The sequence below is a fragment of the Perna viridis genome, chromosome 10, assembly GCF_037379345.1.
Source record: "Perna viridis isolate PV_CMFRI_1.1 ecotype Kerala chromosome 10, ASM3737934v1, whole genome shotgun sequence".
Classification (NCBI taxonomy): Eukaryota; Metazoa; Mollusca; class Bivalvia; order Mytilida; family Mytilidae; genus Perna; species Perna viridis.
Window position 1 is genome coordinate 10,584,605 of NC_142454.1, and position 18,002 is coordinate 10,602,606.

The 18,002-nt window shown below is 33.1% G+C and overlaps 1 protein-coding gene across 7 annotated transcripts in view; it reads right to left on the reverse strand.

The window, feature by feature from the left end:
- Positions 1–2,104: 2,104 nt before the first annotated feature.
- LOC148604491 (uncharacterized) overlaps positions 2,105–18,002 on the reverse strand; it is a 41,787-nt gene continuing 25,889 nt past the window's right edge. For all 7 annotated transcript variants that reach the window (XM_088550937.1, XM_088550934.1, XM_088550936.1 and 4 more), the window contains exons 7-10: positions 12,816–12,890; positions 11,463–11,507; positions 10,688–10,753; positions 2,105–6,214 (exon numbers count right to left, since the gene is read on the reverse strand). In XM_088550937.1, the coding sequence (XP_088407063.1) occupies positions 3,348–6,214; positions 10,688–10,753; positions 11,463–11,507; positions 12,816–12,890 (3,053 nt within the window). In that variant the 3' untranslated portion in view covers positions 2,105–3,347. The remainder of the gene's footprint in view (positions 6,215–10,687; positions 10,754–11,462; positions 11,508–12,815; positions 12,891–18,002) is intronic.

Consider the following 18,002-nt stretch of genomic DNA (forward strand, 5'->3'; position numbering starts at 1 on the left):
GCTTGCTATATGCAAGTACAAGCTACTGAACAATAAGGCCAATTACGTAAAAAAACTCGTTAATTATCTTTGAATATACTTAATATAATAAAGATAGTACTTCATTTATAAGGTTATAATCCAATATATGTACATGTATGTCACAAAGTTAATAATATCCACATGTACATACATATGTAATCATCGAGGTCACCTGCCACAGGTCGACTCATGTTTATATGTTACATGTACTTTTATTTTGTATGTATCACTCTGCTCTGTTCGCCATTTTTATGACAATGTGTTAGTCGCCTGCCACTCGTTACAGTGTAAACTGTCTGACGGGGACTGGATTATTCGGGTTAGTCTTTGATAGTGATTTTTAATATGAGATTAAAGGTAATAAAGATATGTTTTTTACTTTTAATTACTATCACCTGGAATTTTGTTTGTGATCCACGTTTTTTATTATTCACATATGCTTTACCACTATGAAGAGACAATTTATCGTCAATTTCAATATAAATTGCTTCACAGGCACAGTAAAATGGTGATGATAATAAGACGGACATTATAGACACACTATGGTTTTATTTCCGACTTCAAATAAGCTTCTCTCAGTAAAACCACCATCAGAGTAGAATTAGAGCATTCGCTGCCATTTCTTGCATTAATTATGGTCATCCCGTTTTCGGGATGGTGTCTTAGTTGAAAAGCTTGGTTTTCAACATTATCCTCAATTTTGTTAATTTTTTAAAATTTGTTACTGAATAAACAACAAGAAAATAGTCTGAAGTTTTATTTCTCGAGTCAAGGAGTAATCAAGGGAACCAAGGTTATAGCGGTAATCAAAAGAATGCAATCCAGGGACAAAGATCAGACATGGAAAACAGACATACACAACAAAGAACATAAAGTAACTAAAATCATACATACAAAATTACAAATGCAAATGAGCAACTCGGACTCCACTAAAAACTGGGAGCATGGACCAGGTGCACCGGTAGGGTAAGCGTCCTCTGCTTTTCTAGAAACACCCGCCGAATTGCTCATAAAAAGTCAAGTCCGGGGTAAACAAACGAGGAAAGGAAAACAATAACCTGTTGAATAAATCAGTTTTCATGGTGCAGATGGATACACCATAGCGATCCACGAGTTCGTGATGACGACCATAAAACTTCTGTAGTGATGACTTCAATCTTGTGGCAAGATAACCCTGTTCAAGAAGCCTATTTGTTAGAGTTCTAGCGCGATACAAAAAGTCTGCGTAGCTATGGCTAGCTCTGGCATAACGTTTGAGTTAAGATATGAACACTCCATACGCAGGTGCTGAAGGGATGTTGCCACAACTGAAAGGAAAGTTGACAAATTTGAATGAAAAGTCATCACGTTTGTCGTAAGGTTTGGTCAATAGTTTTCCTTTACCATCGATTTCTAAGTGTAGGTCAAGAAATGAGGCTGACATCACAGTGTCTGAAGTATCCTTTATCTCAAGTTCTTAGGGATAGATGCGATTTATCAAATCCCCGAAATTAGGATTGTTTAAAGATAATACGTCATCTATACAGCAGAACTGAGATTAAAGAATCTAGGCAAACAATATTCTAGGGAATGTGATCATAAGCAAAAAAATAATGTAAACATATATACAAAACATATAGTAAGACAGAAATGTACAATGCATCAGCCTGGCAAGAAATAATAGCGTATATAAGAAAACACTACTGGTATGATTGAACAAATACTTTTACACAACCTTGCAATCTTAAGTGCAAATTTGTCTAAGAATCAAGCAATAAGGGAAAATCAGAAACATGCATGTCAAAAACCAACCAATCTGATAATATAATTTCTCTCATGGATGCCTTCTCTATATGAAAAGACCATTATCTGATCTCTGCATTAATGGATTTGCTAAAAAAATTTCGATGAAATGCTAGAAAAATGAAGATCTGGACAGAGTTATCTGCCCTTGAAATGTTCAATTTCAGTGCATTTCAATGAAATAATAACTTAATTGATATTAAAATTCTGTGTTTTTTTTCTCAAATATCTGATTCTTAAGGAGACTGACACTTAAGTAACACATTATAGTTTTTACAGTTACTTATTGACAAAATCTCAATGTATTTGGATAAGTTTTAATATCACTCAGCTAACGACTCAAGTTTCCCTATTTCAAAAAGTTACAGCAAAAAAAGCAAAACTCATCACTAATTACAGACAAGTTACAAATATTTAACATTCTATCATCTCTATCTACACCCTGAAAGTGAAATTATATGATTTAGATATCTTCAGTTACAATGAGATTTTCTATGACCATAAAAGAGTGCAGTACTTTTCGGAAGATTTTTGAAAGTTTTGTAGTATATTATTCAGGTGTAACAAAAGACATTTAACAGTCAAGGAAACGTTTACTGATCATACTGAATTAGACACGGCCAAATTCTAAGTAACATTCTGTAAACTCCAAAATTCATATACGACCCACATGCATATAATTTCTTCTTTAACAATCCGCTATAAGTGTTGAAAAAAAGTAATGCACAGTACATTAACCAAAAGTGCTATACATAATAATGCTATATTTGATTAGCATATCAACAGGCTAAGTTCTCCGTTCACAATACAGCAAACAGTACTTGTTAATTTTTTTTTAAACATTTTGAAAAAAGGTTGCACATCATTACTGTCAATACCCAACACTTCAAAACTATACAACAGTATATTTTTGGACTACCTTAACATCAAACGGTCGGAGGTGAGTATATTTATTTGTTTTCTATCAATGCTAAATATAGCTTTTCTTGCTTGCCTGATGAATTTATCCCTATTGTTTTTAAAAAGAACTATTTGCAATAAAAATAACATCAAAGCAAGAGTTCTTTTTTTCAAATGCTGATGAAATTACCTTTCGGAGATAAGGTATGCATTTCAAGTATATATATTTTTTTAAAAGTTATGACGCATTAACTTCAGGTCTATAGCATTAGCAATGGTGGTACTTTTCACATATCTAAAAAAATATATATATTTACACTTGTTTCACAGTTTTCTTGTTTATAACTGAAATACAGTTCTGTTTTGATACATGTTAAAAAGTCAAAATACTCATGGTTTTTTTTTAAACATTAGTTAGGCATCATCATATTAATAATACCTTTTAATGGGCCTTCAAATTCATCCCAATTTGTTTTTTGCATTTTTACAATGCAAAATCAAATATAATAAAGTAAAGTTATAACTGGAAAACAAAACTGCTCTTAGGAAACATTACCTTAGGATTCTCATGATGGAAATCCTCAAAAAATAATGGTTGTTGACTGACATGTGCTTTCATTACAAAAGACAATAGCTCAAATATATCAAAGAGCAGTTTCATTTTCCCCTGACAATATATCAACTATTTCAACATGGTCATTATTTCTTCTAACCAAAGTTTCTAGGCTGTTTCCAAAACGATCACTGATGTCAATTTCAGCACCATGTTGAACTAAATACCGCGTTACAGATACATGTCCATTTATGGCACTTTTCCAAAGAGGTGTTTCTCCCAATTTATTTTTCTGATTTATATTAGCACCAGAAATCACCAGTAATTTTGTAAATGAATCATTCCCACACGCCGCAGTTTGATGGAGTGGTGTATCGCCATCTTTATTGGCCTGATTTACATTAGCATGTCTCTCTATTAGTATTTTAGCAATGTCGTACTTGTTTTCATAACATGCAGCGTATAATGGAGTCCATAAATCATGGTCTGTACTGTTCACGTTAGTGTTATGTTCTAATAACAACCGTAGTATTTCAAAGAACCCTTCCCGGCATGCAATGTGAATTATAGTGAAACCATCTGTTTCAAGACACTCAGTATCTGCTCCCTGGTCTAATAGTAATTCCACTGTATTTATGTGTCCCTTCTCACATGCAATATGTAGTGGTGTTCTTCCATACTTGTCTTTCATATTCAAAGCACTGCTTATTGGTATTGTTCCAGTAGACTCTAGATTCTTTTGTTTCTTTAACAAATGTTTAACAATATCAGTATGTCCAGAAATGCATGCATTATGAAGTGGTGTTAGTTTTTCTTTGTTCACACAGTTTATTTCTGTATTATAGTCAAGTAAACATTCAACAACTTTAGTGTGTCCACGACTGGATGCTGCATGAATAGGTAAATTCTTTCCATTATTACAAACGTTAATATTAGCATGTTTTATTAGCAGTGACCCCACTATTTCTTCGTGTCCATTCATAGAAGCAAGATATAACGGTGTATTGCCATTCAAATCTTTATCATCAACTTTCAAATCTAGTTCTAACAGTTGTTTTGTGATCTTTATATGTCCTTTCTCACATGCAATGTGAAGAAGACTTTTTTTATCTTTTGTCTCTATATTAACAGTGGCATTATGTTTAAGAAGAAGCTCGACAATATCTAATCTATTCATTTCACATGCATGATATAATGGAGATCTTATTTTGCCATCAACAGAATTGATATTTGCATCATAAGACAGAAGTAACTTGCATAATTCGATATGTCCCTTCCTACATGTAAAATGTAATGGTGTAAAACCTTTCTGATCAGAAACATTTACCTTAGCATTTTTTTGTAGTAGTAACGAAGCTAATTGTTTGTGTCCATTTTTACAAACCAAGTGTAATGCTGTATCTAAAGTTAAGGGGTTTTGTTTGATTGCAGCCTTCATCAACAAGAGTTTTTCAACAGTTTCAACATGACCTCCTTCACATGCAATATGCAATGGTGTATTTCCTTTCTCATTGGTTGCATCAAAAAATGCTTTCCTCTTTATCAATGCCTCAACAACAGCTTTGTGTCCTTTACGTGCTGCAAGATGAAGAGGGGTATTTTCAAATTTATCCTTTATGTTTACTCTTGACCTATCCAAATCAGCAAAGAACTTAACATAATCATCATATCCTTGATCAGCCACAGCATGTAATACAGTGGACCTGTTTGTATCGTCTTTAAAATCTTTACAAGTAAAATGATTATGTAGATAGTCAAGGAACATATTTCTAAAGTCTAGAAGACTGTTGTTAGTGTCCAAGAATACTTCCCAAAATAATCCTGAATTAATGTCCATTAACAGACGGTCGAAGTAGAGGTGTTCATAACCCATTGGAATTAATACACACTGTTGTGTTGCTCTATACTTACTAAACTGCTCAAGTGTAAATCTGTCCTTTAAAACTGACCATTTTCCATACTTAAGCAATGATTTTATGATATATTTACTGATACACAAAGTAACAACACTGAACATTTTTTCACTTTTAAATTCAAAAATCGTGTTTTCTTCAACTACAAAAGAACCTCTCAATGACAACAAGTACTTTAAAAGTGATTGCTTACTAGGGGCTGGTTTAAGACCAACTTCACCATACAAAAAATTTATTTTATTATTATCCGTATGGTTTTCATTAGTGAGCAGGTCAGTTTTGATAGAATTGCCCGAAATCACCATCAATGAAAAAAGTATGAACTTGATATCCAGGTGTTTGAACAAATTGTCTATTTCATACTTTATGTACATGCGAGGATTTAGTAGTTCCTCTAACCAATGTTCATTTATAACACTACAAGAATTTAGAACGTTTTCAGAACCATCTGCTCTATTTACACTACAATAATAACATAATTCTGGAAAAAAATCGAATTCCATAAGTACCTTATCACCTAGCCCATTAATTTCATCACCGATATAAGAATGTCCAATACTTCGCCTTTCACTTAAGTTAAGACAAATATCTTCAGACAGAAAACATATTTTAGTAAAAGGCAATAGACACCTATCATCAATTAGATTATATACATATGACCTACATGTGGCTATAAGTTTTAAATCCTTATTTCTAGACAATAAGATTTGAACTCGCTGGTTTTGTTTTCCCCACCAATCTCTGTTATGCTCTTCAATAAAATGTTTTCCAAATATATCATCGATGAAAAGCAATTGTTTTCCTTTTGGCTTTGAATATTTTATTGTGTCATTTATGTCGCACACAAGCATCAAATCATATCCCTCTGACTCAGTCATATAGAGGATAACATAGTTAGCAGTTACAGTTTTACCACACCCAGGAGGTCCTGTAATAACAACACATTGATTCGTCATTATAGATTCCTTTACAGCAGCTGATGCTCTAGTTGGTACAAACTTTTGCAAAACCTGTTTCCATTTGTCAACTTCATGTTGCTGTAACTCTGGAAATGTAAAAAAGCACATTCAACATTTAGGATCCAAAAATGTCATTCATAATGACTATTACAATGGTAACATGACTCTAACATGTCTAATGCCCAAAAATCTGGCACCATTAAAATTCTTTCACCTCTAATATACTTACAAGATTTTAGGACAGATTGTGTTTCTTGTTTTCAAAATTGTTATAATGTTTTATATATATTCAATGTCGAAGGGGCTTTTTTTCAATGACAATTTGACTTCATTGTGAAAGTGAAAGTAAGTCAATTTTTTATCATGCTAAATTTAATAAGTGGATTACAAAGTGAATAGCTCAAAATCTAACCGGCTATGCCCATATGAAGAAGGGGTTTTCGAAGGAAAAAGTTTGAACAGTTTTAGGGATTGAAATAAAAATTTCAGATATTTTGCAGGAAATTTGATATTTTTAAACCTGATTTTATGAATTTGTTTGCAAATTTTCGCATCTTTTTGCATGGTTTCTATGGTAACCCTATATGCTGTGGGTAATTTTTTTCCAGAAAATTTTTACTGCATCCCGAAGGCCTTGGCTTGAGCTATTTCTAGATATGTAGATTTACAGATGCTTGACATTTTTTTAAAGAGATAAATGTTACAAAGCATCAGATTACAAGACCAAAATTAGGCAGTTCTACAATACTGTGGAGTGCTGGCTATTTTATAAACAACTCATATATCATTACAAAACAGTTGATATTTTTAGGCCATACTAATAGCTTATTGCCCTTACAAACTATGCAATCAATCAATCGATTGGGAGTTGAAATAATTGCTATAAAATACAGATGGAATGACAGATGGACAAGATGATTCATATTTACTACCTACTCACTGAGTGGATCCCGAGTCTAATGGTGCTGCCAAAGCACAACTAACTAAATAACAAAAGTATAACCCAATGACAATGTCCTAAGAGGTATTGACTGCAGCCTTTAAGTGTTAGTCATTTTATTTAATAATGAGATATAAAGACCGATACAGGTTACAGACCACCAATTCAACCAATGAGCATTTGGAACGTACGCAAAAATAGTCCTACGCAGAAATTACCCCTGTTCCTCATAGTGCTGTGAAAAAAGTTCTCATCTTATTTAAAAAATTTAAACAGTTTCTGAAAGGAAAAACATTTCTGTACATTTTATAGGTGCATTTTGCTTCTTGTGATGTGAAGCCTAATCTCCATAATGATTTTTAAATATACAATGTACCCCTATCTTGTGAAAACACTGGGATTTCCCATGCTATTTATAGACCCTTCACTTCCGGTGACCAGTACTGCACTTCAAGTCTGCTAACCCCACATGCCATTCTGAGGATTGTGAGCTGACATATGTAGAATCATGCTGATATATAGTCCTCTGCAAGTTAAAGTTAAGGTAAAGTCCAGAGAAGCCATTGAATATTGTGAAATTAGCATAGAAGCCTATGGGAAGTGGAATTAGTGGTTTTTAGCCTCAAGCTGAAGCCATGGCAAAATGAAAAATTTCTTGAAATAGATTTAAACTACTTGAAGATCTTGTTAACTTTGCCATGAAACGTATACACTACAAAAATCCTTCAAAATATGCATTTTTTTAAGTTATAGGTCCAAATTATGGAAAATTGGTCTTTTTGGCTGATTTTAATGTCCTATCTTGTAAAAAGTGTAGAAAATTTAGTAAAAATATCAAATATTAAACTTTGAGGGCTACCTAAATATGGTGGTAATAAGCACTTGAAATCAAGTTTTGTGTAGATTTGAGCAAAAATTAGGTTAGAAATGAGGAAAAACTCACTTTCATTACTGCGGTTAAGGCCATATAAGCATTCCCCTATGGCAACATGGAAAATCCATTATTGAGTACTTTTTTTGCTTTAGGTGCCCTTTACTGGTCATGTTTTAATGTGAAAACACTGTATTTACAAATTTAAAGCCAAATATATCACCGTTTGTGAAAATTTAAAGATTTAGGATTTTTGACATGAGATCAAGAAAAAGGGGGAGGCATGTCAGAAATAAATTTTTAAAAATAGACCAATTTCTCAGAAAATGATTACTTTTAAAACTATTTCTTCATTAATATTGTAAAAAAACAAGTTGTGATTGATATTTTTTATTTGAAAAGTCAGAAAAAGTTCTTTGCAAATATTTAATGCATTTAAGTATGGTAGAATGTTGTCACTTTTTTGCTCGCACAACTTGGTTACCCTATATTTAAAAATCAAATATTTAAAAAAGTGCTTGTCACATTTCACTGAAACTTTGCAGATGCATTCAGTATGTGTATAGGAAGATACCTGTATAGTTATTAATTTTTTCTAAGACAAAAAGTGACTCTTTAGGTTACAGACCACCAATTCAACCAATGAGCATTCAGAACGTACGCAAAAATAGTCCTACGCAGAAATTACCCCTGTTCCTCATAGTGCTCATCTTATTTAAAAAATTTAAACAGTTTCTGAAAGGAAAAACATTTCTGAACATTTTATAGGTGCATTTTGCTTCTTGTGATGTAAAGCCTAATCTCCATAATGATTTTTAAATATACCCCTATCTTGTGAAAACACTGGGATTTCCCATGCTATTTATAGACCCTTCACTTCTGGTGACCAGTACTGCACTTCAAGTCTGCTAACCCCACATGCCATTCTGAGGATTGTGAGCTGACATATGTAGAATCATGCTGATATACAGTCCTCTGCAGGTTAAAGTTAAGGTAAAGTCCAGAGAAGCCATTGAATATTGTGAAATTAGCATAGAAGCCTATGGGAAGTGGAATTAGTGGTTTTTAGCCTACATGTTTGGACCTGCATTCTGAATGGCTGAAAGTAGATTGATTGATTGATTGGTTCTTGGCGTTTAATGCCCGAGCAGCAATATTTCAGCTATATTCAGGCAATGAACGTGAAAAGGATGATAAAATGAACATGAAATGATGATGATAAAATTAAAAAAAGGATGGGACACAAGGTTAATAGGGTCGACAAATTTCGACTGCCACAAGATAAAAGGGATGGATGGGTAGGGTTGGGCAATTTAGCCTCTTGTGGCGGAGCGCAAAGGTTTCTACTCCTATTGAATACCACTGCAAGGTTCTTTAACGTGCGAGGAACATGGCATCTTTTCCAACACGGTACACCACTATGGTTTGCAGTCAGGTTTTCTGTATTATAGCCTGACAACCCCAGCATGGAACATGCCAGATATTCCCCATTCCATAACCTGGGGTACACAGCCCAGTTGCTCTGTGGGCAGAGCACCTAGCCCCTGGCTATGTTTCTGAGCACTATTTAGTTGCCTTTTACGACAAGCTTAGCGCTGCTGCAGGCCTATTCTTTTGACACCCGGACCTGCAGGGGTCAGAAAGTAGAATGGAGTGTTGTTAGATCTTACATTTAAGTGACTGAATGGCACATTTATATTTATTATCAGAATAATTAAATATTTATTTAAAAATTCTACGGATAAAAAGTTTTATTTGCAGGAACCACAAGAATTTTTATCTTAAAAACAAAAAAAGTTAAAGTTGTTGTCCCATGCCACTCGATAAGTTGTTTTCCAACTAAATCCAATTCACATCTAAGTGATGACGTGCATGTCTCATAAAAATTCCTGTAAAAAATATCACACAGGCTTTCATGCTACACAATACTTTGTGTATGTTAGAAGAAAATATGACAAATATTATTAGGGTGTTCTACAAGTGATTGATTATAGTTTCATGCCCAATGGAGATGTATTTTATGCATTTCATGACAAGAAAAATTGACTAATTCAACATAACCTGCCTTACAAGAGTGACATGTTGAGCAAGATTTTTTATTAGCTACCTTTCAGAAGTAACAGCCCAAAGATAGTCATGCAACTCCACTTGGTCACATTATTCTGACTCAAAGCTAATCAGTCCATACTCTATCCATTTAAATAATGCATGCTTTGTTGAGAAGCAATGAAGACCATTTCTATGATGATGAAATGAAAATTGGATAGGACACAAGGACAATATGTTTTACAAATTTTGATTGCCACTGGAAATAGGGAGAGGTGGGTAGGGTAGGTCAATTTAACCTCCTGTGGCGGAGCCCAAAGGTTCCTATTACCAAGCAGGTTCTTTAATGTTCATGTGTGTGAGGAACATGGTATATTTCTTGACGAATTGCACCACTATGGTTTGTGGTAAAGTTTTCCGTATTATGGCCTGGCGATCCCATTCCATCACCAGGGGTACACAACCCAGTTGCTCTGAAGCCAGAGTGCCCTAACCCCTGGCCAGGGTTCTCAGTACTATTAAGTCGCCTTTTAAAACAAGCTTAGCACTGTTGCGGGCCAATTCTTTTGACACCCGGACCCGCAAAGGGCCCAAAGTAAACGAAGCTGTATCAATATAGGCATCAATAATGTGCATGAAATAACAGACACAAACTGAACTGTCAAAACCGTTACACCATCTACATTAATAGAGTGTCCTTACCTTTGATATTAACTGGGATTTCGTCACAAGGAGGAACCAAGTAGATATATGTTGGTTCACTTAAATCTAAAAAAGAATATACGTAGACTGTTATTGCATGAAATGACCTTAAGATTTATTTCCTACTTGCCAAATTTTTAAAGGTGTTGTAAAGACTGACATTAACCAAATTAACTTTTGAGAGGTTTTTTCTTATGTCAAACATGCCATTGGTATCAAGTTTCATATTTTTTTTATTACACATGCTTTTCTTATGAATACATCATTCTATACAATTATTTTAGTTAAAGATTTTATTGTTCTGTTTGAAATTGATATTTATAATGAAACACACATACATGCAATACATTTTCAGTGTTTGTTCGGTTCATGCTAGATACTGATATTAATCACGTTAAAATGAAAGAGATGACTTTAACTTTCACTTCCATTCCAGAAAAGTTCTCGAGATCTAAAATGGTCAGCAGGCATGCCATCGAGTGACAATTGCAATGGGAGCCAATGGAACAAAACTTGATTTGATTACTGTCAGAAATTTTTAAAAGATACATTTATAATAGAAGTATTTCCAATATTTCAATGGTCAGAGACCTTTTTCTACATAATCAATGTATTTATGTTCGGACACCCTTCAAATCAGATATCCTTTCATTGTCTGGTATAAATCTGTAAACCAGTTTTCCCCAGATTTCACGTAAATGGCAAATGTGAAAGTCGTCAATTGCAATGTTCTGTTTTAACAAATAAAGTTGGTGAATGGAATAGTTTTACTCACCTCCAACATCACGTTTTGCAAATATGTACAGGATAACTGCTACTCCTAGAAAATGAAAACCTCAAAATAGAAACGATATTTTTTTATTACTAAGTAATACAAATTTATTTAAAAACAAGCATTCTGACAGTAATGCTGATACAATACAGAGTCCCCTTTCAGCCATTGAACTCATTGCCTTTATGAGATTTTTTTTTATATATGTGAACTAACAATGGATGGTGTTATTTTTTAACAATCAAGAGAAAATAACTCTTGAACAGCAAAAGCAAATTCCATCAAAATCAAACCTGAGCTTCATTTTACAGTAAATAATAACATTTTTGCATTACAGAAAGCTGCATAAAGACATTCTCTTTCTATCACCTCGAAAGTTGAAAAAAAACTTCATCATTATGAATTAAAGGGCAAATAACTCTAGAATGACAGCAGCAATCTGCATCAAAATGATGAAACATAAAATTTTATGTAATTTTCTATGTCAAAGGGCCATAAGTTCCATATAAACCATTTTGCCGCAACAATATTTAAATTCAATTTGTAACTTGTCATGATAAGACTATATACCAAATATGAAATCAATTGGATGAGGCATTACAAAAAATGTCCAGAAAACATTTAATTTCATGAAATTTTCAATGTCCAAGGGCCATAACTTCTGTAAAAATCGTTCAACCTTCATGTCATTCGAACTTAACTTGTAACTTGTCATGATAAGACTATATACAAAATATGAAATCAATTGGATGAGGTATTACAAAAATAAGTCCGGAAAACCAAGTGTGACTGACAGACTAACAGACTGACGGACAGACGGACAGACAGAGTGCAAACCTATGTCCCCTTTGGCATTTGCCTAAAGGGGTAAAAAATGTTTTGCCATCTTGAAACAACTGCACACAGCTGATCAGTAACAGCTGGAATAAGTATAGACACTGAAACAAAATTAAGTTATAAAGTTTTGAAAATGGAGTATGGCACTTTGTTGTGCAATTTCATTTTCATTAAGATCCATTTTTTTGTACAACTAAAATTATCATCTAGACACAAGGAAAATGCTTGTTTGCTGCCATTTATGGTCACTCATTCCTAGTTGGTTAATTTGCAACAATTAAATAGGTAATTCCAGCCTTCCTTTGGTGAAATAGCACCATGTGATACAAATTTCACTGAGATCGATTCAATTATAGTTATTATAAGTTAGTGTCCTAGAATAAAAAAAAATGCTTGTTTCTGCCACTTTTTAAACCCTTTGGACCCTCCCAGCCCATGGACTAATAGCTGTATTATAAACTGTAAAATAACTGACAGGTATATGAGGTCCCTAATACACACTGCATACAGATCACCTACCTGTTACCAAAAATAGTACAGATATAAATGTAACACTAATAGCAGCATATTTAGGAGAAACAACAGGTTCATGTCCTACAAAAAAAAAATAAATTAAATTATTCTAATATAAGTTACATCTAAAAAATTAAGAGTTATTTCTCTTTTCATGGTGAGCTGGCTACCTTCAACTTTTAAATGTTGGTCTTTTTCACAAATTATGGCATAGTATTATTACATATCTTGAATTTGAAAAAAAACTAACCACAACCATAGGGGATTAGTCGTGCAGTCATGACTAAAGGAGTTAGTTACATTTCTTTCCTTTTTTTCCAACTAACCTTACCCATAAGCTTGCAGACATGACTAAACCCCTTAGAAAGGGTAATCAAGGGAACCAAGATTATAGCAGAAAAAAAGTAACTCAGGGACAAAGATCAGACATGGAAAACATACACATACAACAAAGAAAAACAAATAACTTAAATACAAAGTAACAAAAGTAAATGAACAACCCAGACACCATTAAAAACTGGGAGCATGGACAATTGCACCATTAGGGCACACATCCTCTGCTTTACTAGAAACCCTTGCCAATAGTTACACAAATTTCTTTTTCAACACTTTGTAATTTCAACAAGAGGCATACCTGGTTAAATGTTTGCCTTTGGAAGGCAATAGCTCTAACAAGGAGTTGCCAGCCAATTTTGACTCAAATGGAGACTTTATTTAGTATGACTTATTATAAGGATCATTTCAACAATTGAAAGTTTCTTTCTATCCATCAAAGTTTCCAAGATATTGGCCTAAAACTGCTAAAATCATCTTTTTTTGCCTTTCAAGTGCAATAACTTTAACAATGGGCCATCCAACAACTTTGATCCTTTGCAGATTATTGTAGGTCTTATAATAAGGATAATTTTGAAAAAAATTCGGCTAAACCTGGCAGTTTTGGAGAAGTATGAAAAAAACTTCTTAACCCTCTGTTCTATTTTTAGTAACTGCTGTCGTGTTTTTTTTTTTTTTTTTTTTTCGACAGATAAAAAATTCCCACCATAGAACAGTGCAGAATACCCTAAGCCAAATTAATGGTTCCATAAATGTCAAAAAAGGACAATAACTCCAACATGGCTTAACAGATAAAAACGAAATTTGACCACAGATAGATCTTGTCATGCTGAACATGTCTGCCTGGTAAGAATTTGGCTAAACCTAACGGCTTTGGAGGTATATGCCAAAAACTACTTGATCCCTGTGTTGTCTTATTATTAAAAGCGGCCATGCTTTTAATGGATCAAAAAACCCACATCAGTTCTATGAAGGATACCACAAGGAACATTCAGACCAAGTTTGGTTCTAATTGGTCAAGTAGTGTCAGAGGAGAAGAGTTTTGATTAATTGTTAACGATGACAAAGATGGATGCCAAATAATAGGTTATAGCTCTCTTTTGGCCAGGTGAGCTAAAAATAGTCCAGGCAATCTAGCAAAATGTTACCCTTAATCTAAACAAATTGCAACAGAAAGTATTTAAATTCTAATCTACAGCATTATAACCCAAATAAACAAAGAAAAAAGTCTCACAAAATATAAGGTGGGGAAACCTTAAAATAAGCAGTTAAAATTTCCTAATTATGCTGCATCTGATAAATAAAGGGTAGCAATTGAGGACATTTTGGGATTAATTAGAGGATCATATACAACTTAAAAAGAGGTTTCATGGCTTTTATCAAAACAACAACTTAAATTAAGAAATTAAATTGCAAGCCATATGCCAAATTTTTGAGACAATGAAGTTCAAGAATTCCAATTGTGATGAAAAGTCTCACAAAATCTAAAGTGGGGAAACCTTAAAATAAGCAGTTTAAATTTCCGAATTATGCTGCATCTGATAAATAAAGGGTAGCAATCTAGAATAAATATTCTTCTTTTTGTGGTTAAAAGATTATTTTAACAAAGACAAAATTGTTTATAAATAGTTCAAAATGATTGAAATGCAAGGAAATATGATTTTTTAAAATTAAAAATTACCCCAAAATTTTAACATCCCCATTATAATTAAGTATGTTACATATCATGGTCAGGATAGGTGTGATAGTCATTAAGAAGGAAAGTTCCGCAAAAGTAACATATTTTACCTGAAATCAATAAAAATAGAACAAAATCTGACAAAAATATATTTTTTACGGAGTTATCTTCATTATCCAAATGTGATAGAGTTATCTCTCTTTACATGTAAAGTCTGTTTATGTAATCTCAGATATTTTTTTTATTTGTTGACTCTTTAATTATTGAATTAAAATTTACAATTGTCATAATGGAAAACAAAATACTTTCAAATTTCAATATAACGTAACCTTTGCTATTGTGTTTCAAGGTCATTAGAAACGATATACAAATGTATACATATAAGCCTTTTAACTATAATTTTAAAAAATAAACATGTAATTCTAACCTAAACATTGGAATGTGGAACATACAAGGCTTATCAAATGGAAAGTTAAGCATTCAAGATCATGTATTTGTAAATTTTGTTTCTAAAACTCAAATAGTTTAGTTGAAAGAGTAATCAAGGGAACCAAGGCCACAGCGGTAATCAAAAGAATGTAATCCAGGGACAAAGACTAGATATGGAAAACAGACATACAAACAAAGAACATAAAGTAACTAAAATCATACATACAAATCAACAAAAGCAAACAAGTAACTCGGGCTCCACTAAAAACTGGGAGCATGGACCAGGTGCACCGGTAGGGTAGGCGTCCTCTGCTTTTCCAGAAACACCTGCGAGTTGCTCATAAAAAGTCAAGTCCAGGGTGGACAAACGAGGAAAGGAAAACTATGACCCGTTGAATAAATCAGTTTTCATGGTTCACGAGTTCATGATGACTACCATAAAACTTCTGTAGTGATAACTTCAATCTTGTAGTAACATAACCCTGTTCAAGAAGCCTATTTGTTAGAGTTCTAGCATGATACAAAAAGTCTGTGTAGTTTCAGCAAGCTCTGGCATAACGTATGAGTTGTGATATGAACACTCCATACGCAGGTGCCGAAGGGATGTTGCCACAGATGAAAGGAAAGTTGAACTTTTCTCAATGAAAAGTCATCAGGTTTGTCGTAAAGTTTGGTCAAAAGTTTTCCTTTACCATCGATTTCTAAGTGTAGGTCAAGACATGAGGCTGACTTCACAGTGTCTGTAGTATCCTTTATCGCAAGTTCTTTTGGGTAGATGCGATGTATCAAATCCCCGAAATTAGGATTGTTTAAAGATAATACGTCATCTATATAGCGGAAACTGAGATTGAAGGATCTAATTTTTTTTTCTGATCAGATCAGCTATAAAGTCAGCCTCATAAGAGTGAAGGAATAGGTCAGCAAGTAAAGGAGCACAATTTGTTCCCATTGGAATATCAACCATTTGTTGAAAAACACATCCACCACACTGGATAAATGTGTTGTCGATTAAAAATTCCAACATTTTGTAAACATCTTCCTCTGTATATTTGGAAGATGATTTGGAATTATTTCTTACAAAGTATGAGGAATCTCTATCAAGAACTATATATTTGTATCTAGGTCTACCATCATTTTTGGAAAACCAACGATGTATAATGTTTTTAAGTTGGGATTTTAACTGAGTATGGGGAATAGAAGTGTACAGTGCTAAATTAAATTACCAAAAGGTTTAAGTCAATCTTTTCTTTCCAGTTGTGAAGTTAAACAAGGTGATGTCCTATGTCCAACCTTTTCTAATCTGTTTATAAATCGTATCTTTGATCAGTTTAAAATTGGGAACACTGAACCAATATTAATTGTTAATTTAAAAATTACATCACTGATGTATGCCAATGATATAATTCTGCTGTCAGAAACAGAAAAAGGCCTGCAAAATGCACTTAACATTCTTAATGATTTTTGCATATCATGGAAACTCGAAGTAAACACAAAAAAATCAAAAATAATAATATTCAATTCAAATGGTAAAAGTTTTCTCAACCACTTCAGTATTGATAAAAATATGCTAGAAACAGTAAAATCTTACTGCTACCTGGGCATTACATTTAACTACAATGGTAATTTGAATCCATCAAAAAATAACCTAATGGAGAAGGGAAGAAAGGCCTGGTTTAAAATAAAAAAAGTCACATATATAGATGTTCCTTGTAATTTACTTTAAAAGTTATTTGACACTTTGGTAATACCTGTTATTCTTTATGGAAGTGAGGTCTGGGGAGGTGGTAAAGCCTTTGGTGACTCTGACCCATATGAACACTTACATTTGAAATTCATAAAAGAAATCCTTGGAGTAAATAGTAAAACTACAAACATTGCATGCTTAGCAGAACTGAACAGAACATCTCTTTTTCTAAAAGTTCAGTAGAATACGATTAAACTTTTAAACCATATCCTTACCTCCCCTGATACACTAGTATACGAAATGCTCAGAGAAGTTAACAACAAAAGAATCGAACAAAGACTACACAATCAGTTTAAGCAAAATTTAGTAGGCTCAATAGCAATGAGTGAAAAACTGTCATTTTTCCGTAACATATTTATTCCATCTAAAAGACCCCCATATATTGATTTATATAAATCTTAATTAGAAAGATCTATCATCAATACATTTTGTTTGAGTGCACATGCACTAGAAATAGAAAGGGTCGGTACAAAAACATGAAGAGAAAAAAAAAACGTATTTGTAAATCATGTGATAGTGGGAACATAGAGGATGAATATCATTTCTTCTCAGCGTGCACCCACTACACACCGCAAATACAGAATGAAATTGGACAACCATAATTTAATTTTTTCATCAAAACCTCACCTCACACCAAGAGACATAGCATATATATTAAACAGTAGCTCTATAGAAATACTAAAAATAACTATCAAATTCATGAATGAATGTTGGAATCGAAGGTCAATTCAATTTAACAGAAATTATATTAATATATAACATTAAAACTAAAGATTAATCTGTTTTGATCAGATTTACACCACTGTCGCACCATGGTCATAAATTTAGTTTATATGTAATGTATATTACATTATTCTGTATTTGTTCATGCTATAACCATTTACTGTAAATGTGTTTGTGCAAATAAAATTATCTATTGTCTATTGTAAATTTCCATGAGGAATTGGAAATGCTTATTTTGAACTTTCTGCAACTTAAATTTTTTTAGACTTTTTCTGTGTATACACAG